The 23,834-nt window shown below is 47.6% G+C and overlaps 1 protein-coding gene across 1 annotated transcript; it reads left to right on the top strand.

The window, feature by feature from the left end:
- Positions 1 to 16,548: 16,548 nt before the first annotated feature.
- Positions 16,549 to 23,746, top strand: LOC136549874 (AT-rich interactive domain-containing protein 4-like). The gene is made up of 16 exons (XM_066541297.1): positions 16,549 to 17,558; positions 17,644 to 17,896; positions 17,984 to 18,175; positions 18,698 to 18,751; positions 19,350 to 19,438; positions 19,519 to 19,771; positions 19,857 to 19,913; positions 20,911 to 20,942; positions 21,310 to 21,442; positions 21,520 to 21,690; positions 21,856 to 22,449; positions 22,548 to 22,685; positions 22,781 to 22,879; positions 23,007 to 23,107; positions 23,192 to 23,282; positions 23,363 to 23,746. Exons 2-16 carry the CDS (start codon positions 17,732 to 17,734, stop codon positions 23,492 to 23,494), a joined length of 2,301 nt encoding a protein of 766 aa, XP_066397394.1. The 5' UTR covers positions 16,549 to 17,558; positions 17,644 to 17,731; the 3' UTR covers positions 23,495 to 23,746.
- Positions 23,747 to 23,834: the final 88 nt, after the last annotated feature.

Here is a 23,834-nt window from a genome sequence, read left to right as displayed (position 1 = left end):
GCGACCTCCGCGCCAACCACCCCACGCCGCAATGCCGTTCGATGCCCACGGTGCATCACCAACCGTCCGCCCGTCCGCCGAAGATGGAGCTCAGAGCTCTGGCTATAAAGCCATGCCTAGAGCCCTAGGGTTCTCCCAACGCCCCGCCGCCACCGTGGTGGCCGACCACAGCACACCTGAGCCAAGAGAGAAGAGTGGGGGAGAAAGGGGGAGACGCTGACGTCGCTGCGAAGGGGAAAAAGCTCGCCGAGACCGCCGGAGCCGAGAGCGATGTCGTCGTCTACATCACCGACGCGGTTCAGCATGGCACTGCACGGCTACCGGAGCTACATGGCCTCGAATCGACACGGCACCACCATCCATTCTTCCACGCCACCCACGGTGAACCTCCCCCCCCCTTTCGGTCTCTCTCTGCCGCCGAACCTCACCGTCGGCCATGGCGCTCCACCTCGAGAGCGCGTAGGCCAGCGCCTTGTTTCCGGCCACTAGGAACACACGCACCCATGCACACCCCGCGACCCTACCGTGACCACCCCACGAGAGCCCCCTTGATCACCCGTGCGTCTCGCCATCGTCTTCATGACCGCCGTGGCCGCCGGGAAGCCCTCCCGGCCACAGGAGAACCCGTAGCCTCGCCTTGAGCCTGGACGTCCCCGCTGTGTCCCCATGCATACATAGAAGCATACACGCCCCACTAAGACGTTTCACCATGACCGTAGCCACCTCACCGACGCCGCCGTCGTGATCGGAAGGGCGCCGCCGTGGCCAAAGCCACCGGAGGCCCTGGAGGACCCCTCGACCTGCCCAACATGCCCGCTGGTGCGTTGTGTCGCCCACGCGCACCACAGATCGGCCTATGCCACGGCACCCGCACCATTCCCGCACGCCGGTGGAGCTTGAGCCGCCGATCGCCATGGCCAGTGCCTTGGAAAGCTTCGACCGCCACCTTGACCCCACCGACGCAGTCGCCACAGTGAGAGGAAGCTTTTCCCCACCCCAATCGGACACCAGCGCTGCCACAGGAGGCTCACAGCAAAGCTCGCCATCGGCAGGAGCGCCACCGCAGGAAAAACAGGGGGACATCCCCCCTCGTCGGTCACCCGCGAGTGCACCCGGTGTACATGGACCGCTCCTAAGAGATGAAGGGTGGACTCGGTCCACCGTAGACCAGTCTGCGGTCCATGGACCATGAACATGGGTCCATCGTGAGCCGTGCTCACGCCCATAGCCTGAACACGAGACCCAGTAAGAGCCCATGGACGTGACGTGGCAACGCCAAAGCTTGCCACGTGTTCGGCCCGGCCCAAATCCAGCCCAACCCGAAGCCCGTATGAGACCCGGCCGTGTTGACCGTTGACTGGTCAATGTTGACCGTTGACCTGGCCCCACATGTCAGTGACACGGACATTTTGGACCCACATGATAGGCGCTGATGTCTTGCTGACGTCACACGGGACCCACATGTCAGCAGCCCCCGCAGCTAGGGTGACGTCATGCTGACATCACGTTGACATCAGCTGCTGACGTCAGCAGCCTAGGCCCCACATGTCAGTGACCCTGACTATTGACCGTTGACTCGATGTTGACTGACATTGACTTTGACCAGACCCACCTGTCAGTGACCCAATAGCCTTTGGCCCCACCTGTCAGTGTGGACGACATTGATGACGTCACGCTGACGGCATGCTAACGTCAGCTGGACCCCACCTGTCAGCTCGAAACCATGATACCAACGTCATGCTGATGTCATGCAAGCCACGTGGACCAATCACAGCATGACTCGTGTCAGCCCAGGATTAATTCAGCATTTTTCCATTTTCAAAAATAGATTTAAACTTTGGAAATTCATAATTAATTCATACGACCTCAGAAAAATATGAAACTAGGACTAAAATTCATCTAAAATCAAGCTCTACGCAATGAACCCATGTTTAAGTGCATTTGGCTCTTTTGAATTTTTATTGCTTCTTTATACTACTCTATAGACGTCGCTAACACGACTATAATGCAAACGTTGCAGACTCGGAGGAGAACCTGACGGACGAGGATCGTGAGTACCGTGAGGAGTACAGAGACGACTACACTGAAGGTGCCACATCCAACCCAATCTCGTAGCACCTATTACGCATGGCTAATGTAGAATTGTTATTGCTTTACTTTACTGTTATAATCATACTATGATAGGACTTGCATGGTAGTATGCTTTCTTGATGGCCTTTACCTTGACGCAACCTTACCCCTGCATACCCTGCTATTAGGTTAGACACACGCCCACTGCTATAATTTAATCGCTCGTACTTCTACTACGCTTATACTACATTAATGCGTGGTGTATTCTGGACTACAGGGAGAGTGCTGCGTGTGTGACTTGGGTGTGTGGAGGGTGAGGGTTGTGTCGACCAAGTTGGAGTATACGATGAGCCTGGGGCAAGTCATGCCGTGTGGTGCTACCTGGGCACCCTTGGAATGGATACCTGTGGTGGGTAAATGGTATATGAGGTGGTCCTGGGTGTGAACCTGTGATGGGAGGAGCCCGGGATGGAGGTGCTATGGTGGCACGATATATGGAAACCCTGATGAAGACATTCTGGCTTGGTCACCCCTAAGGACTTACTAGTACTCAGATTCACCGGGAAGCCTTACGTACCACTCGCCCTATATGGTGCAAGACGACCGGACTACTTAGTAGGATATTGCCACTACTGCTAGGTTGATAGCGGATAGTGTAAGGAGGTACGGGGCATGGAGGATTTCTCCCACACCCTTCCGAGACTTCATGGAGACCTTGTGGACTCGGCTCATGACTCACAGTTTCAGCCACCCCAGACTAGACTTGGGGTGTACTAGGGCTGAATGGTAGAGTGGCATTATCCTAGGCTAGCAAGCGGCCAGAATCAGCCCAGTTGACGACAGTCAGTGAGGAAGGCGGATCTTGTGGTTATGTAACACCTCTGTAGAGTGTATGGTTGATCGATCAATACATGTGCCGACTTGTCGGCTGTGGACCTTTCCTGGGTTTCACTTAAACTAGATAGTGAGACGAGTCCTTCTCTTCTCCCCCTGGAAGTGAGTGTTTGGTCGTAGCCAGGGGCTACGGGCCTTGAGACAGTGCTGAGAGGGAGTTGGCCTATCGACTGAGCGATGGTATGGTTATGGTATGGTGATGGTGTGGAGACGGTGGTATATCGATCCTAGGATCGAAACCTGGCTCGGAAAAGGGAATGGATTGGAATGTGGGTGGGAATGGTGTTAAAACTTGACTATACTATTATATACTTGATATGCTGAATGCATAGGAAACCCCAGCCTTATAGGTTCCTCTTGACTATATCCAACTTGCATCCAATTTCCACAAAGCAACGCTCATAGGGTTGGGAGTGGCCAGTACAAATCGTACTGATAAATTTTGGCACACAGGTTCTGCTGAGGAGATTAGCTCCGAGGAGTTTGACGGATGAGGGGTTCGTGCCTACGCTCGAGTTTGGCGATCCTATCTTCAAGCTGTTTTGAATGAATGCTACTTTTGATTCCGCCAATGCGGCGATGTAATAATTTATGTAATTCCGCACTATTTGTACTCTGATATTATCGTTGTATGGATGTGATATTCGACTAGAATTTGGGTAATATGATCTACCATGGTCTTATTACACTTCAACTCTGTGGATTTCCCTTCGTGGAAATTGGGGTTGTTTCAGTTGGTATTAGAGCCATACTTGACCATAGGACGAAACCCTCAGATATGGATGATAGAATAGGACGTGGACAACCCTTCTTTCAGTTATATACTGACCCTGCATTTACTTTTATGCAAGGCTTACCTATTTATTGACCTGCTAACACCTGTCCCCTTGAAACATGCAGATGGCAACAAACGTCGACTGGCCGCCTCTAGGACCGCTACCTCTGGACCACGCCAAGCTTACCTTTGACCTACGTGAGCTCGGGGGTTTTACACAGACCCTCTGCCGAGTTCTCGTCACGTTAGGAGTCCCTGACGAGCTTGTCAAGGTCACCTGCACCGGGAAGCCAGCTCAGGAAGGAGGAATCGAAGGACCAATTGTCACCTCAGTTGAGTTCCCAGCTAGCACTACCCTACCTTCTATTCTAGATTCCACCGAGATGACCATAGAGGACACAGTTGAGGAGGGACTGTGAGCCGTCTCCCATAAGGCACTTCGCAAAGTGATGAGGGATCACTATGAGCACCTGAAGACGACAGAGTCCCGTCTACTTCCCTAGGCCCTCGACCTCAGCCTTACCCCTAGTGAGCAGAGTTTCGCAGCAGGCAGAGTTATCCTTGCCGAGGAGGATAGATGCCTTCGTGTCTCAGCTATTCACCTATTGGAGCAGGATAGGTACGTGACCTAGCTTGAGCAGAAGAGACGTCAGGATAGGACCCTTCTGTGGGAGTACCAGGAGCAAGACTCGCAGGGAGCACAGGAGCGAGCTAGTCTGCTCGAGACAGTTGCCCAGCTACAGGATGAGCTCAACCGACGTGAAGAAGTCCACAGAGCCGAGGTCGCTGACTTATAGGACAAAGCAGCCGACCTAGGCAATAGGAACTGCTACCTCGACAACAAGGTCTTAGAGTTGCAGAGAGAGTTGGATGACAAGAAGGTCGAGTTCAACCGTAGAGGAGACAGAGAGAGATCCAAGGGGATTGACATGCTGAAGATCTAGTCTCGAAACAGGACCATGACTCAAGATCTAGAAGAGTTCAGAAAGAAGGCCGTTCACAACCAGGGTCACCTAATCGAGGCACTCAGGCAGAACGAGTACCTATAGGACAAGTGTGAGAGGACTCAACAGGCCTGGCAGAAGTCTGACAGGAAGCGCCTCAGGGAGATAAAGGGTATGTGGGATCAGCTACCCAAGGAGATTCGTAGCAAGACTAAGCCTAGGATAGAGGAGTTTGAGTTAGCCCTAACTCGCCTCAACCTAGACGCCTACCCTACCCTACCCGGAGCCAAGCCTACTGAGGAGCTCGCCGAGGCCTTAAAGTATGTATCCCGACTTCACAAGTCTGACGAGGAGATTGAGATCGAGAACAGTCGTATCCCAGCTGTGGTATACGAGTTAGAGTAGATGACCCTGTGTGGTCATGAGTCATGTCAGTAGCTTCCATAAGATGTACCCAATGATGTACCCCTTATGAGATGTATTATGAGACATTATGCGTAGTACGATTCTCGCACATCTTCAAGTGTAGCTACTGGAGATGATGCTATGTAATAAAAACCATGTAATGAATGTTTCGAATCTTATTGCATCTTTATGAATCTTATTGCTTCTTTATAATGAGTGTTGGATAGCATAAATGTTTTTCTTTAAATCATCAAAATCATGTAATCATATTGAATTATAAGCACTTACGGCACAAGCACTAAACTCTCTATGATCCGTGTTGCAGATGCCGAACCACCGTTCTAATCGCCTAATGAATCGAGGACGTGCGCCCACCCCTAAACCAGTTGAACCCAATGGGGGACATCATGGCAACAACCATGGCCGTGGTCGTGGCTGTGGACGTGGAGGGATACCCTTCCACCTAGAGAATACTCCACCGCCTAAGGAGAACATTCCTCCACCACCACCACCAAACCTAGCAGAAGTGATGGCACAGCAGACCCAGCTTCTTACAGCTCTTGTTAAAGGAGCAAACCGTCGCTAGGGAGGTCAGCAGAATGACTTCCAAAGGAAGCTGGAGGGATTCCTGAAGCTAAGGCCACCTACCTATGATGGCACCGACCCTGACCCACTTGTAGCCGATGACTGGCTCAAGGAAATGGAGAAGAAGCTTGACCTCACTACTTTCACCGATGATGAGTGTGTTGGAGCTACCACACACTAGCTCACAGGTGCAGCACGTGCCTGGTGGGACAGTTTCAGTGATTCCCATGAGGACCCTGCCCACATCACATGGGATGAGTTCGCAGAAGCATTCACTGAGTACCATATTCCCAAGGGTATCATGGAGGCCAAAGCTGAGGAGTTCCACAACATCAAGATGGGAAAGGACAGGGTGACTGAGTACACTACTCGTTTCACCAATCTTCTTCGCTATGCACCTCCCTATGTTGTGAACTCTGAGAAGGAGAAGCTATACTATTATCGCAAGGGACTTAACCCGCACATCAAGCTGAAGTTTAGCGGTATTGAGAGTAACATGTTGCATGCTCTAGTGGATCGCTGCATCTAGATTGAGAAGGACCATGCTGAAGCTAGAGAAGAGTACAGGGAGAGGAAGCATAAGCCTGAGGAGTCTCTCCGTGGTCTTGAGCACAAGAGGTTCCACAAAAATGCACCATCCAGGGAACGCTCTCGCCACAATAGGGATGACAACCCTAGATCGAGTAGGGGTAGTGGAGGCTACAACGCCAAATACTCCTGCCCTGCTCAGGATCGTTACACCCGGGACCGTTATGCATAGGACCGCAACACTCAGGACTGTTTCAACCGTCCTCGCTCAGCGAATGAACACCCAACACAGAACCGCTCCACACCAAGCACTGGAAACTAGAAGGCACCCGCGCCAACCCCTACAGGCGGTACGCCTTTCACCTGCTTTGCTTGTGGCCAACTAGGTCACAAAGCCGCTGAGTGCCCTCAGAACTCAGCTGCTCAGAAGTCTCAGCTCAAGGGATCTGCTACTCGTGGACGTCTCAACCATCTAGACACCGAGAAAGCACAGACTGCCCCTGACGTTGTGTACGGTATGTTTTTAGTTAATGGCAATACTACATCAGTTCTATTTGACTCTGGAGCAACTTGTTCATACATATCATCCAAGTTTGCACAAGAGCATGACCTGCCTGTAACCCCACGTGAAAAGCCTATCATCACTAGCTCACCTTTAGGAGACCTAAAATGCACCCACATCTGTAAGGGAGTGAGTCTTACCATTGAGGGTCTTGTCTTTAAAGCTGACCTAACCCTTTTACCTTTCACTAACCTAGATGTCATCTTAGGTATGGATTGGTTAACCATTCACCGAGGTATCATATCATGTTCACCTAGATATGTCCAAGTGACCCACCCATCAGGCCAAGTCATTAGATGTGAACCCCAGTCTGGAAAGTCCACCTCTATCCTGTGTGCCCTTAAAGCCAGTTCAGAATCACAGAAAGAGGAGAAGACAGTTCATGATGTGCCAGTAGTCAGAGACTATCCCGATGTATTCCTTGAAGAATTACCGAGTATGCCACCAGACCATGATGTAGAGTTCATCATTGATCTGTTGCCGGGAACGGGACCCATTGCCAAGAGACCCTATTGCATGTCAGTTGATGAACTGGCTGAGCTCAAGAAATAGCTTGATGAGCTCATCTCAAAGGGATATATCAGACCTAGTGCTTCACCCTAGGGATCCCCTATTCTGTTTGTTAAGAAGAAGGATGGCTCAGTGAGAATGTGCATTGATTACTGGAACTTGAACGCAGTCACCATCAAGAACAAGTACCCCCTACCAAGAATTGATGATCTGCTTGATCAACTTCGAGGTGCCAAGTATTTCTCCAAGATTGATCTCAGATCTGGCTATCATCAGATGAAGATTCGAGAAAGTGATATCCCGAAGACAGCTTTTGTGACTAGGTATGGGTAGTTTGAGTTCACTGTGGTGTCCTTTGAACTCACGAATGCTCCCGCATACTTCATGAACATGATGAATAAGGTTTTCATGGATAAATTGGATAAGTTCATGGTGGTATTCATTGATGACATCCTTGTCTATTCACCCACCGCTGAAGAACATGAACATCATATGAGAACTATGCTCGAGAAATTAGCCCAACATCAGCTCTACGCAAAGTTCAGCAAATGTGAGTTTTGGCTACAGGAAGTTGTCTTCCTAGGCCATGTACTATCAGCTGAAGGTGTCGCAATTGACCCAGCCAAGATTGAAGCTGTGAAAGAGTGGGATCAACCCCGTAATGTGATAGAAGTCAGAAGTTTCTTGGGATTTGCTGGATATTATCGCCGATTCATCGAAAACTTCTCTAAGATAGCCCGTCCAATGACCAATCTTCTGAAGAAAACCAAGGAGTTTGAATGGATGCTCGAGTGCAAACAAAGCTTCTAAGAATTGAAACAGAAGCTTACCACAACTCCTGTGCTAGCATTGCCTAATATCGGTAAAAATTTCATAGTCTATTGTGATGCATCCTGTCAAGGACTTGGTTGTGTATTGATGCAAGATGGAAGAGTGATAGCATATGCGTCTCGACAGTTGAAAGAACATGAGAACCGTTACCCTATCCATGATCTTGAGTTAGCAGCAGTTGTGCATGCCCTGAAGATCTAGAGACACTACTTGATAGGCAACAAGTGTGATATCTATATGGATCACAAGAGCTTGAAGTACTTTTTCACTCAAGAAGATTTGAATATGAGGCAACGCCGTTGGCTAGAGTTGATCAAGGACTATGACCTGGAAATTCACTATCATCCAGGAAAAGCTAATGTAGTCGTAGATGCTCTCAGTCGCAAGTGCTACTATCACACTTTGATCACTGAATCCGTACCGCCTGAGCTCAAGGAAGAGATTGATGATTTCCAACTTGAGATACTACCGCATAGCTTGCTGAATGAGCTTTGCATACAGTATGATCTCACAGATCGCATCTGTTAAGCTCAGAAAAATTGTGAGGAGATTGAATATCTTCGTGGTCTGATGAAACTAGGCTACAAGACCAACCACCATGAAGATGAACAAGGAACCATCTGGTTCAAGAACAGAATCTATGTTCCATCTGACCCAGTGCTATGAGAGGAAATCCTGTCAAAAGCTCATGATTCTAAGTACTGTATCCACCCTGGAGGTTCAAAAATGTATCAAGATTTGAAGAAGCACTTTTGGTGGAAAGGCATGAAGACAGACATTGCAGGACATGTGGCACGATGTGACACCTGTAATAGAGTCAAGGCTGAACATCAAAGGCCTGTAGGTTTGCTAAAGCCTCTTGATGTTCCTGAGTGGAAGTGGGAGAGCATATCCATGGATTTTATAGTTGGATTGCCCCGTTCACAGAAAGGCAATGATTCCATCTGGGTGATTGTTGATCGTCTGACCAAGATTGCTCACTTTGTACCAGTTAAGACCAAGACCAATGCCGAGAAATTAGCAGATCTATATATTGAGCATATTCTCAGACTGTATGGAGCTCCCTTTAGTATTGTATCTAATCGTGGCCCTCAGTTTGTGTCTTGATTTTGGGAAGCCCTACACAAGTCCATCGAAACCAAACTTGACTTCAGTACCGCTTATCATCCACAGACAGATGGACAGACTAATGAGTAAATCAGATCTTAGAAGACATGCTTCGCGCTAATGTACTGAATTATGGCTCTGATTGGGAGAGGTGCTTTACCCTATGCAGAATTTTCTTACAATAACAGCTACCAAGCCAGTATCAAGATGTCGCCGTTTGAAGCTCTATATGGTAGACCTTGTAAGACACCTTTGATGTGGTCCCAACCAGGAGAAAGATCGTTCTTTGACTCTGCTAAGATTCAAGATGCTGAAGGAGTTGCTCAAGTAAGAGAGAATTTGAGAATTGCTCAAAGTCGATACAAGAGCTATGCTGACAAAAGGAGAAGAGAACTTGAGTTTAATATGGGGGACTTCATCTATCTCAAGGTATCCTCGCTACGTGGGACTGTCAGATTCCATGTGAAAGGAAAGCTTGCCCCTAGATTTGTTAGCCCATACAAGATTCGCAAAAAGATTAGAAAGCTTGCCTACAAACTCGAGCTACCTAAGGAATTGGTGGGTGTACATCCTGTATTTCATGTCTCACAGCTACGCAAGTGTTTGAGGGTGCCCAATGAAGTAGTTCCGACTGATACACTTGACATTCAAGATACACTTGAGTATAGAGAAAATCCTATCAGAATTCTGGGTAGAGATACCAAAGAGATCTGAAGCAAGACTATTCCTATGTGCAAGATCCAATGGAGTAATCACACAGAGAGAGAAGCAACATGGGAGAAAGAGTCTGACCTCCGGCTATGATATCCTTACCTCTTCGAAGAGTATGTTATGCTTTAATCTCGAGGATAAGATTCTGTTAAGGGGGTAGGACTGTAACAACCCAAAAATCCATACACCAAAAATACCAACTACAAAATTTTTCTTAAAAAAAACTCCCATGTAGTGATGAGTGTCATGTATAGAAAGCCAACCTGAGGGCTGCATTAGGCATAACCCCAACCCAAGTCATCACATAAGCATAGCATGACATTTGCTGATTATGTTATTTAATTTCTAACAAATAAAGGGTTGCATGCATTGTTAACTCAAATTATGAGTTGGATCTTCATTTGCTTTATGTTATGCTTAACAATTCCATTAAAGTAATAAACCATAAAGTTATTATTAAACAAAATCCCCTAAACTACAATGAACAAGTTACCTCAGTTTTAAATTCAAATTCTAAACCAAATTTGAATTCAAACAATGGAAAAGAAATGAAAAACAGAAAAAGAAAAGGAGAAGAAGGCCTCCCAGCCAGCGGCTCGGCCCAACCCACGCGACCAACTACCGGCCCAGCCCTCCACTTCTCCCCTCCGCTGGCCCACGCGCGCGCAGTAGTCGGCCAGCCCCAACTCGTGCGCAACAGCCCAGCTTGCGGCCCAGCGACGCCCGTGCGCCCTTAGCTCGCTTGCGGTCGCTGCCACTTGGCCCCACGTGTTAGCCGCGCGCTGCTCACCCGCACACCCCTTTCCCTTTACCACAGTCGCTGCCAACGGACCCCACCTGTCAGCCCTCCTGTTCTTCTTCTCCACGCCGCGCTCAACTGCCGTGCGACCAAGAGCCGACAGCGGTGGCAGGGGCGGGCCAGGGGTCATGCCCAGGGCATGGTCCTATCTCCCCCTTGGCGCATCGCCCACGCGACCTCCACGCCAACCACCCCACGCCGCAATGCCGTTCGATGCCCACGGTGCATCACCAACCGTCCGCCCATCCGCCGAAGATGGAGCTTAGAGCTCCGGCTATAAAGCCATGCCCAGAGCCCTAGGGTTCTCCCAATGCCCCGCTGCCACCGTGGTGGCCGACCATAGCACACCTGAGCTAAGAGAGAAGAGTGGGGGAGAAAGGGGCTAGACGCTGACGCCGCTGCGAAGGGGAAAAAGCTCACCGAGACCGCCGAAGCCGAGAGCGACACCGTCGTCTACATCACCGACGCGGTTCGGCACGGCACTACACGGCTACCGGAGCTACACGGCCTTGAATCGACACGGCACCACCATCCATTCTTCCACGCCACCCATGGTGCGCCCCCCCTTCCGGTCTCTCTCTACCGCCGAACCTCACCGTCGGCCATGGCGCTCCACCCCGAGAGCGCGTAGGCCAGCGCCTTGTCTCTGGCCACTAGGAACACACGCACCCACGCACACCCCACGACCCTGCCGTGACCACCCCACGAGAGCCCCCTTGATCACCCGTGCACCTCACCATCGTCTTCATGACCACCGTGGCCGCCGGGAAGCCCTCCCGGCCATAGGAGAACCCGTAGCCTCGCCTTGAGCCTGGACGTCCCCGCTGCGTCCCCACGCATACGTAGAAGCATACACGCCCCGCTGAGACGTTTCACCATGACCGTAGCCACCTCATCGACGCCGTCATCGTGCTCGGAAGGGCGCTGCCGTGGCCAAAGCCACCAGAGGCCCTAGAGGACCCCTCGACCTGCCCAACATGCCCGCTGGTGCGTTGTGTCACCCACGCGCACCACAGATCGGCCTATGCCACAACACCTGCACCATTCTCGCACGCCGGTGGAGCTTGAGCCGCCGATCGCTGTGGCTAGTGCCTTGGAAAGCTTCGACCGCCACCTTGACCCCACCGACGTAGTCGCCACAGTGAGAGGAAGCTTTTCCCCACCCTAATCGGACACCAGCGCTGCCATAGGAGGCTCACAGCAAAGCTCGCTGTTGGCAAGAGCGCCGCCGTAGGAAAAACAGGGGAACACCCCCCTCGCCGGTCACCCGCGAGTGCACCCGGTGTACATGGACCGCTCCTAAGAGATGAAGGGTGGACTCGGTCCATCGTAGACCAGTTTGCGGTCCATGGACCGTGAACATGGGTCCACCGTGAGCTGCGCTCACGCCCACAGCCTGAACACGAGACCCAGTAAGAGCCCATGGACATGACATGGCAACGCCACAGCTTGCCACGTGTTCGGCCCGGCCCGGCCCAAATCCAGCCCAACCCGAAGGCCTTATGAGACCCGGCCGTGTTGACCATTGATTGGTCAACGTTGACCGTTGACCTGGCCCCACATGTCAGTGACACGGACATTTTGGACCCACACGATAGGCGCTGACGTCACACGGGACCCACATGTCAGGAGCCCTCGCAGCCAGGGTGATGTCATGCTGACGTCACGTTGACATCAGCTGCTGACGTCAGCAGCCCAGGCCCCACATGTCAGTGACCCTGACTGTTGACCGTTGACTCAACGTTGACCAACATTGACTTTGACCGGACCCACCTGTCAGTGACCCAATAGCCTTTGGCCCCACCTGTCGGTGTGGACGACGTTGATGACGTCACGCTGACGTCATGCTAACGTCAGCTAGACCCCACCTGTCAGCTCGGAACCATGATACCAACGTCATGCTGACACCAGCAAGCCACGTGGACCAACCACAGCATGACACGTGTCACTCCAGGATTAATTCAGCCTTTTTCCATTTTCAGAAATAGATTTAAACTTTGGAAATTCATAACTAATTCATATGACCTCAGAAAAATATGAAACTAGGACTAAAATTCATCTAAAATCAAGCTTTACGCAATGAACCCATGTTTGAGTGTATTTGGCTCTTTTGAATTTCTATTGCTTCTTTGTGCTACTCTATAGACGTCGCTAACGCGACTATAATGCAAACGTTGCAGACTCGGAGGAGAACCTGACGGACGAGGATCATGAGTACCGTGAGGAGTACGGAGATGACTACACTGAAGGTGCCACATCCCACCCAATCTCGTAGCACCTATTACGCATAGCTAATGTAGAACTGCTATTGCTTTACTTTACTGTTATAATCATACTATGATAGGACTTGCATGGTAGTATGCTTTCTTGATGGCCTTTACCTTAACGCAACCTTACCCCTGCATACCCTGCTATTAGGTTAGACACACGCCCACTGCTATAATTTAATTGCTCGTACTTCTACTACGCTTATACTACATTAATGCATGGTGTATTCTGGACTACGGGAAGAGTGCTGCGTGTGTGACTTGGGTGTGTGGAGGGTGATGGTTGTGTCGACCAAGTTGGAGTATACGACGAGCCTGGGGCAAGTCATGCCATGTGGTGCTACCTAGGCACCCTTGGAATGGATACCTGTGGTGGGTAAATGGTATATGAGGTGGTCCTGGGTGTGAACCTATGATGGGAGGAGCCCGGGATGGAGGTGCTATGGTGGCACGATATATGGAAACCCTGATGAAGACATTCTGGCTTGATCACCCCTAAGGACTTACTAGTACTCAGATTCACCGGGAAGCCTTACGTATCACTCGCCTTATATGGTGCGGGACGACCGGACTACTTGGTAGGATATTGCCACTACTACTATGTTGATAACAGATAGTGTAAGGAGGTACGGAGCGCGGAGGATTTCCCCCACACCCTTCCGAGACTTCATGGAGACCTTGTGGACCCGGCTCATGACTCACAATTTCAGCCACCCCAGACTAGACTTAGGGTGTACCAGGGCTGAATGGTAGAGTGGCATTATCCTAGGCTAGCAAGCGGCCGAAATCAGCCCAGTTGACGACGGTCAGCGAGGAAGGCGGATCTTGTGGTTATGTAACACCTCTGCAGAGTGTATGGTTGATCGATCGATACATGTGCCGACTTGTCGGCTATGGACCTTTTCTGGGTTTCGCTTAAACTAGATAGTGAGACGAATCCTTCTCTTCTCCCCCTGGAAGTGAGTGTTCGGTCGTAGCCAGGGGCTACGGGCCTTGAGACAGTGCCGAGAGGGAGTTGGCCTGTCGACTGAGCGATGATATGGTTATGGTATGGTGATGGTGTGGAGACGGTGGTATATCGATCCCAGGATCGAAACCTGGCTCGGAAAAGGGAATGGAGTGGAATGTGGGTGGGAATGGTGTTAAAACTTGACTATACTATTATATACTTGATATGCTGAATGCATAGGAAACCCCAGCCTTATAGGTTCCTCTTGACTATATCCAACTTGCATCCAATTTTCACAAAGCAACGCTCATAGGGTTGGGAGTGGCCAGTACAAATCGTACTGATAAATTTTGGCACACAGGTTCTGCTAAGGAGTTTAGCTCCGAGGAGTTTGACGGATGAGGGGTTTGTGCCTACGCTCGAGTTTGGCGATCCTATCTTCAAGCTGTTCTGAATGAATGCTACTTTTGATTCCGCCAATGCGGCGATGTAATAATTTATGTAATTCCGCACTATTTGTACTATGATATTATCGTTGTATGGATGTGATATTCGACTGAAATTTGGGTAATATGATCTACCACAGTCTTATTACACTTCAACTCTGTGGATTTCCCTTCGTGGAAATTGGGGTTGTTTCAGAGAGAGAGAGAGAGGGGGGGGGGGATTATAAATACCACCCCTCTTAGGTATAATCGTTGGAGTGCTGAAACGCCAATTCCCGGACATCCGGAAAACCAGATCTAGAGCAAAAAGTTTGTGCAGAACCGGATATCCTGTCTAGGATGTTAGACTCAGAAAAATAATTTCTTGAATAAATCCCAGACATCCGGTCTGGAGAATGGGATATCTAGGAAGTGCTATCAGCCCAGGAAAATAAAAATTCGTTTTTTTTTTCTGGGCATCCGGTCAGGACCGGGCATCTGGTTTTGGTTGTTTAAAAGCAAAAACCGTTTTTTTCTTAGTCTTTTTTGCAGGGATGTTTGGGCAACTAAAAATGATTAGTTGGCCACTCTTTGAGCATTGAGACATCTGCAAGAAAATGACTTTGAATCCCTTTGGTGTTCGGAGGTTCATCATCATTCCACAAACACGTCATTTATATTTAAATTAAACCTACTCAAACACTTGTCAACACATTTTGTCATTAATCCACCAAAACCCACGACGGGTGTAAATACACTTTTAGGACTCTAGCTCGGTCACAACTCATTGAAAGCATTAACCAACTGGTTGTCACTCGAGTACCAACTTTCACCTACCAACACTACATATGCTACATGATTCTAATAAACATATAAGGAACATGATACCGTATAGGAGTTAAAAGTAACACTACATACGCTAAACTGTTATTTGAAAGAGTTAAATGGTTTAGCACGACTGAAAAAGTTATTTGAAAGAAAAAAAATCTAGGTACTTAATAATAATGTTAAAATATCATTTTAGAAAGAGTTAAATGTAAAAATCCTAAAAAAATAATATAAAGCTTAACTCTTTAATATAAGTGACCACTTTATAATTTGCCATTAACATGTTACTGCAAATAAAGAATTTGGATAAATAATCTATAGTTATGTTTTTTCGATTACAGGTGTGTTTGTTTCTCCGACCAGACTTCCATAATACAATTTGGGCCTATTTGGTTCCTTGTAAGGCCCTTCTAGCCAGGCTTCCATAACCCCATGCGGGGAGGGGTGAAGGGGAGGGGGGGGGGGGGGGGGGGGGGGGGGGGGGTTAGCAAGGTTTCCTGGGAAACAGCGGGGCGCTCGTTTCTGCAGAGCTGGCTTGGCTCAATCGCCCATGGGGGGTCCTCGTTGGCCTACGCAGTACATCGAACAAAATCCGACTTCCGCATCCACTCGCTAGGGTTACCTCTATCATTAACCACTCGTTCACTCGCCGCCGCTCACTCCCTCTCGTCTCACTCGCCGTTGTTAGGGTTCCCGTCAAGGAGCTCGTCGGCCCTCCCTAGGTGCTTGCAGGTGATAAGCTACGATTCGAAACCGAGGATACGTGCTGGATCTCTCCAGTTGCTCCTCCTCGAAGGGCAAAATCGTTGTTTTTGTTCAGATCTAGTTGTTTCTTGTCTTTTTCTAGTGGTGATTATGATGGGATTTGTTACGCAATACAAGATTCCTTTACTAGTATTCGTTGCTTGTTCTCGTGCTTCGCCATACGTACTTGATTTTTTGTTGAGTCCATGGAAATGGTTGGTGATGTTCGTGGATCTAGTGGCATATCTTGAATATCGCAGTCGATCTATTTTTATATTCCAGATCAGGGTTTATTCCTACTTATACACCAGCTGCCATACAGCCCCACGGGGCCACGGCCAACTAGCACATGGGCCGATGGGCTCTATGCCTCTATGTCACGCAGATGTCAGACGGCGTCTATAGCATCCTAGGACCCACCAGCCAGAGAAACCAACGGCCATCCTGTGACGCTGACGGCGCGTTAGCTGTGCTGCGTCGCTGACTAAAGCTGAGCTGGGCAGTCGCTCCACAGCTGCGATTAGGAACACGCCGAAACGGATCAAACGGGCCGTTTGCTCCCACGAACCCACGAAAACAGGCTGCCCCACCCAAAGGCCAAAGCCGCCGCGACCGCGAGCTGCAATACCCGTTGCACGCATCCGAGTTCCGATGCACACCCACCCTGCAGGCCCGACCGCTCGAGCGCCAAGCCGAATCCCCGATCACAACCCTACGCCACACCACAGGCCACACCGAATCAATCTGCACCAACCAAACACACATGCACACCAAAAGCAGCCGTAGCATCCGATATTCCGATCCCGGCAAAAACAATTCTCCCAGAAAAAGAGATTATTTCGCCCTCTCACCAATCCTGCTCCCGAAATTCCTAATCTTTTAATCCGCGTTTTTCCTCCGGCCGTCCCCTGGCTTGTGCAGCAGTAATGAAGCGGAGGAGGAAAAGGAGAAAACGAAAAGGCGCGGGGAAAACAACGCACCAGCACCAGCACCAGCAGAGAGCAGGCACACATCAACTCCTCTAATCTACTCATCAAGCTGGGCGATGCGTGTGATTGCGAGCGTGTGAGCAGGCAGGCAGGGCGAAAATCCGAGGAGGAAAAGTCCGCGAGAATCTCCGGACTGCCCTCCCCACGCCCGTCAAAAATCCAATCTTGACGCCTCCCTGGTCGAGCCGGGACTGTTCCAAAGTTTCTGCCTCTGTGATGCGGGATTGCTGTCAGTTGGTTGGTTGCCGCTGGGTAATGAGCCCCGCTCGCCTGATCCCCGTGGTCTTCGTCGCCGGTTAATCCCGCTTCAGTTCTTGTTCCGGTTCTTGGAGAGAGATTTGTTTCGGCTCTCTCTCTCCGTGGATCGCGCTGTGTGTGTTTGTCTGGATTGGGATGGGGGCGTGGGCCGATTCGCCACCACCACAAGCACTGCTCCTCTTTTTTATTGCCTCCGCGCTGGGATTTGCTTTCGCGTTGTTGCAGTAGCTATTTCCGCGAATCGTCTTATAGGGCTCCGTGTGTTCTCGCGCACTTTACCCTTCGTTCCCCCCCCCCTTCTCCCCGCACCGAATCCGCCTCCTTCCCGTGGGACTCAGGCCGTGCCGCCGCCGATTACGCCGCAAAATCGCGTCTTGGTAAGGCCGCCCGCTCAGATTCGTGGGGTTCGCTGCGGATTTGGTTGGATTTTGGGGGATTCCTGATCCAGTTTTTGTGTCGCAGGGTTTGGTCCATGAAGAAGCAGGGTTGATTTGGAGGAGAGGTTTTTCTCCTGCTTGGCCGCCGTCGGGGAGGCTCCGGCCGGCCAGCCATGTCTCAAATCCAAAGCTTCTCGCGGAACAACTGTGTGCTCCTCGCGGTGCTGTGTGGCAAGTATGCTGAGAAGTGCGCACCAGCAGCGAGGTCTAGGCTGGAGGCGAAGCGGCCGCGGCCGTCGTACCCGTTCCCGGAGCTCAGCTCGGCTGGGAGATTGGAGGTCAGTTGCTGGTGTCCTCGCTTGATTGCGTTCATTGCACTTTCCCTCCTTTGTTTGTCAGCTGAATGAGGGGGCTTCTGAATGCAGGTCCACACCCTGTTCAATCCTACACCAGAGCAGTTCCTAGAGGCGCAGCGGGTGGTGCAGCCAAACTTCTTGTACATCCAGGGTCAGCAGCTCGAGGATGAGAAGGAGATTGGCTCACTTGTGTGGGATGACGCCGATGTCTCTGATCCGCAGGCGTTTAGCACTCTTATCAGCCCACCATTCCCAACGATAGTAAGCTCTACTCTAGTGTGTGCAAATACCAGGATGTGATATCAGCACCAGTTTCTAGCTGCATCATGATATGAACATTGGCATAACTTGCACGACAACCTATGATGTTTTGGTAAATTCTATTGTATGAACCTGAAGTCACTGTGCCAGTGTTTGTTTCGTCGTTGCATTATACAACAATTGCTATACAACTTGAGTAAGGATTGTCTCGTCTTATGCTACACACATTTGAATAGGTCAAGTACTAGAGCTGAATCCAGTTTGAATAGTTCAATACAAAAAAAGTACCTGACTGGCCCAAGTATCCTATCCTATACATTAAATGTTTCATTTAGATCATGGAAATATATACGGAAAGCAATGTCCCTACAAAATGTTTTGCTTCATTTACTTCACAGGAATGCATATGGAACATTTATTTTGTGTAACTTTTTGTGATGTTCCAACATCTTGGCTTTACTGCCACATGGGTTCAACTCTTTAACATTTTTACAGTTGCTGATAACCATACTCTGCATACAGGTATATCTGGAAGTTCCTATTGGTGAAAAACTTGCCCAAGCAGTTCACTCAAAGGTAGATAGTTTCCCTGTACAGTAATCGCATCTCTTCAAACAACTAGAGTATTACTATCCGTCAACAGCTAGAGTATTACTATTTGTTCACTACTCATAGATCATGTTATCTTGGAGATGGCTGCATAGCAAAGTAGCCATATTTTCTTTGGATTGTTCATTTTGGTCTGCTTTTCTTAGTTCGGCAACAATGTCATGCTGCTGTTAGGCCCTGTTTGGATGTCCTAAAAAAAATGAGAATTAGATCCAAACACTAGTATTCTAGAATGAGATTCCTAGAATCCATTATCTACCCAAACCTTGCTATTTGGAGATTCTCACTATGAAAAAACAATAATCCGGAATCCAAACACCCCTCATTTTTTTAAAAAAAATTTTAGAATCCAGATTCTACATCACTATGTAGAATCACTATGAAAATGAGATCCAAACAGGGCCTCAAGTGTTAGCATATTTCTACAAATCTATTCAACCTTGTTTCCTCTATATCAAAACAAATTGATATATGTTCTTAATTTATATCTCTTAAAGTGTTAGGCAACCAATTTTATTATTCTGGAATTGGAAATTTTGGTAATGCTAATATTTATTTATTTCAGGGGATCCCATATGTAATATACTGGAGAAATTCATTCTCGTCTTATGCCGCATCTCATTTTCGCCATGCGTTGATGTCAGTAGTTCAAAGGTATTCATTCATCCTCCCTCTTTCAGTTCGATCTAAATGGAAGTGTTATTTATAATAAATGTGCTTCTGGTTGGATTCAGTTCGGTGAGCCATACTTGGGATGCTTTTCAGCTTGCTCATGCATCCTTCCGTCTATATTGTGTAAGAAACAATCACGTGCAAAGTGTTAAGCTTGGTCCTCGTCTCCTTGGGGATGCTCCAAAAATAAATATAAGCCCACCTGAGACTGAAATGGTTGATGAAGAAGGTTCTTCTGAAGTGGCCCTGGCTATAAAAATATACGATGAAGAAATCAACATGAAATTACTTCTATGTGGAGTGCCATGCAACTTGGTAAATAAAAGCTTTAATATTTATGTCTAAAGATTAGTTATATTATTCCGATGCAAACTAATGCTTCCCTTTTTTACTCCCACAGGATCCTTGTTTATTGGGCTCTTTAGAAGATGGTCTGAATGCACTTCTGAATATTGAAGTATGAACGAAAGATTCTAGCTATGCAATACCTTTTTGTGTGAACTACTTTTTATATAATAAACTCATGGTTTTGAAAATTATTGTCTCACTAGAAATGATAAAAGACATTTTGTTTCTTAGTGTATTAATTCAGATAGCCTACCCCAACTTGTTTGGGACTTAAAGGCTTTGTTGTTGTTGTTGTCAGTGTATTAATTCAGATATATGGCAATGTTACATTTATGCTCTTAATTCATGGATGTTTTCTGTAAGGATCATAGAACAAAATCGAATTAGATGTGCAACTCCAAGGCACACTTACATATAGAGAAATACTAGGTAAGCAGCGATGGTGATATCCTTAATTAAAATTATAGGACATCATTTGCAGTATCCATTGTTTCATGGCTTGGTCTATTTCTATTAATCAGATTACATTTCTAGATACCTTATTATCATGGGGCGATGATTTTATGGCGCCCAGGGGGGCTGTTGCCCTCGACATCCAGGCCGTTGCCTGCAATCGTTATGATTTGTTTTAATGGTAGTCGTCATGCTCGTATGGTACATGAAAGTGAAAAATCATGCTGCTATAGTGTAGACACTAGTAGCTACTTTATTCTTCATCACAAAAAAGTATTGACATTGGGTAGGAAGTTGTGTACTCAACAACTGGAAGTCTGGAACTTTCGTTCCCGTTAGTCTCAGTCTTAGGTTGATTGAACCGACAGAAATGGATGGTCCAGACATCCATCCCCCACCCCCACACGCGCACTCAAACACTGCTCTCTACCATGGGGTGTGATTAAACCTGTGAGCTGGCTATCGCTTTGTATTGTTTAGAGGATGCTGACACATAAAGCAATAGTGCAAATATTTAATGCTTGATTATTTAAGTTATTCAACTTATTTGGGACTTAAAGGCTTTGTTGTTGTTGTTGTTGTTGATTATTTAAGTTATTACGACTTAGGACTTTCGATTTTCCTATATAAAAGAGCTCATGTTTTTTTGACAGATTCGTGGGAGCAAACTGCAGAATCGAATCAGGTATCTTGGATTGCTTTCTAATTTCTTAAGTTCTACATCCTTCTATGGTTTTACCTTTGTATACCATGTGATGAGTCCACGAATTACTAACCAAATTCGTTTGACATGCTGTCATGCATGATTATGTTGGTTGACCATGCTTAGTTCTGTAGTACATCAGTCTTCTCGATTCATGAAAACAAAATGACAACGATACTTCTAGGAGATAATTTAGGGAAAGAAAATGAACAAGTGAGCCTTCATTTATTTATTAAGAAGGGAGCCTTCATATGTACAGAGATTGTTGTTTACTGCCAATGTGGCTTTGCCATAGATTATTATTGTCTTTGTAAGCAGAAACTGATTTGTTGTTCCTCCTGTCTGACAGTGCTTCACCACCTCTCGAAGCTGCATCTCTACCACGTGGGATGGTTACTATGCGCTGTGATGTCACTACTTGCAGTACTTCCCATGTGTCACTCCTCGTTTCTGGTAGCGCACAAACTTGTTTTGATGACCAGGTATATATTCTTTTGACCTTGGATAGGTTTTTTGGTCCTGCCGTCCAAAGTCACATGGTGCTCACCTGTCTGTGCAGCTTCTAGAGAGCCACATCAAGAATGAAATTATTGAGAAGAGCCAGTTAGTCCGTGCTCTCTCAAATAGTGAGGACAAGTTACCATCAAGTGAGCCTCTAACTTCCATGTCCACGGCTTGTGGGGCTTCAACCTTTGAAGTTTGGATGTCACTTCCTAAGTGGGCAGCACAGGTTTGTTTCTGACATTGTTTGCTTATAATGCACACCTACTGGAATTTTATGCTGTTTTGATAAGATCTTGTATAATTTTTTTTTCACTTATGCAATTCTAGCTTTACATATTGAACCAGTAATGTTCATCTTGAACCTAATATCATTCTTTGAATGTTTATTTAGGTCCTGAAGCATCTAGCGCCAGATAGACAATACAGGAGCTTGGTTGCACTTGGTATTGGTTGTATAAATGGTACTCCTGTTGCTTCCTTTGAGAGGCGAGATGCAGACCGTCTTCTTTTCTTTTGCACAAGTCAGTGCAAAGATTTGGCTAATGAAAATGGTCCATATTTTCATCTGCCAAGATGGTCAGCCTCCCTTACCAAGGACAGAACAAAGGTGGGTTCAGAATCAAAACAAAATCTGTTGGGTGCAAATGGAGTTTTGGAAGACAAGAAGCATATGATGGAAGGGCCTTCCTCATTGTCAGCCGTCAAGGCTAAATTAAAGCCTGCAACTATGAGGCCCATTCCTCACTCTCGAAAGCAACAAATGCATCCTTTTATGGGTTTACCCGAAACATCCCTTCATGAAACTAGTATTGTGAAGCCAAGCTTGCCAGTTGCACCAACTGTGAAGCACAATTCAGTTTCTTCTGCCCCAACCACGCACAGAAAATCAACATCAGGGCCATCTCATACTCCTGTCATTCAATTGAATCCAATGCCAATGAAGAAACATGGATGTGATAGGTTGCCTATCCAAGTATGCTCTGAGGTACACGTCTTTAACCTTCATGAGTCATGATGATGATATGGTTCTGTTTTCCGTACATAATAATCAGTCTAGAAAGTGATCTTTTCCTTTTTTTGTAGGAGGACTTCTTGAAGGATGTCATGCAGTTTTTAATCCAGAGGGGCCACAATCGACTTGTACCTCAAGGAGGACTAGCTGAATTTCCTGATGCAATCCTTAACGCCAAGCGCCTTGATCTTTATAACTTGTACAAGGAGGTAATTCTTTGCACTAGTTTACTTATGTGAACTAAGGAGGTCCAATGACATGTATTATCAGCATGTTCCCTGATAAATATTTTCTTTATTTTTAGGTGGTGTCTAGAGGTGGATTTTATGTGGGTAATGGCATAAACTGGAAGGGTCAAGTCTTCTCAAAGATGCGTAACCATACTGCAACAAACAGAATGACTGTATGTATTTATTTTCAGTTCTCTGATACTTGATTTCTGATGCTGCCTTTTAGCTTTGTGCTGAAGCACAGGAATGCCTAATGAAATGCCATGTTTTAATTCTATGCACTTCTCTGTATATATTTAGGGTGTAGGGAACACATTGAAAAGGCATTACGAGACATACTTGTTGGAATATGAGTTAGCGCATGATGATGTGGATGGCGAATGCTGCTTACTTTGTCACAGGTTTGAGGGCATCTTCCTTCAAATCTTTCTGCTTCAATACTAATATCATGTTAAAATCTAACAGTACCTTTTATGTAATTCCAGTAGCGCACCTGGAGATTGGGTGAACTGTGGCTTATGTGGTGAATGGGCTCACTTTGGTTGCGACAGACGACAAGGACTAGGCACTTTCAAGGTAACCAATAATATGGTGGTTTGTTGATCTCACCCTTGCCCGAAATCTTGGCTTGATCTCATGAGGTGCTTTACTTACAGGATTACGCTAAGACAGACGGTTTGGAATACATCTGCCCCCACTGTAGCTTAGCAAACTACAAGAAGAAGCCACCACCACCAAAAGCAGCTAACGGTTTTTCGAATGCAGCATCTGTACCACGAAATGTTTAATTTTCTTGTTTTTTTTCTTTTTCCTTTGGTCCCATGTTTGTGGGAAGAAGAGTCATTAGAGTAGAGAATAGGCTGATGGAAAGATGGGCAAGGCCTTCAGGGTATGTAGTATTCGAATGTATCATCTCGTTAATTTAGTGGTTATGAGGTTTATATAGCATGTAACAACTGATAACACAGACAAGTTCCTGCAGTAGTTGGCTAGATGCGGGTGTAAGCTTCTTGTTTATATTAATCTCCGCTGTGTTTTTAGTTTCCCTTGTCTGGTTCCCAGAAACACTTGATGGAACACCATGCAAGTGTGAGGCCCTGAAGCTGGGCTGCTGGCGCAATGATGCCT

The sequence above is a fragment of the Miscanthus floridulus genome, chromosome 4 (genome assembly GCF_019320115.1).
Source record: "Miscanthus floridulus cultivar M001 chromosome 4, ASM1932011v1, whole genome shotgun sequence".
Classification (NCBI taxonomy): domain Eukaryota; kingdom Viridiplantae; phylum Streptophyta; class Magnoliopsida; order Poales; family Poaceae; genus Miscanthus; species Miscanthus floridulus.
Note: the sequence above shows the minus strand (reverse complement) of the source record. Positions and strands in the feature narration are given on the sequence as shown.

Excerpts from the sequence above, each read along its gene's own strand:
- LOC136549874 (XM_066541297.1), top strand. The coding sequence starts at position 17,732 with ATGTCTCAAATCCAAAGCTTCTCGCGGAACAACTGTGTGCTCCTCGCG. Across the intron at positions 18,176-18,697 it reads GCCCACCATTCCCAACGATA|GTATATCTGGAAGTTCCTAT; the intron begins GTAAGCTCTACT and ends CTCTGCATACAG. Across the intron at positions 21,443-21,519 it reads AAACTTGTTTTGATGACCAG|CTTCTAGAGAGCCACATCAA; the intron begins GTATATATTCTT and ends CTGTCTGTGCAG.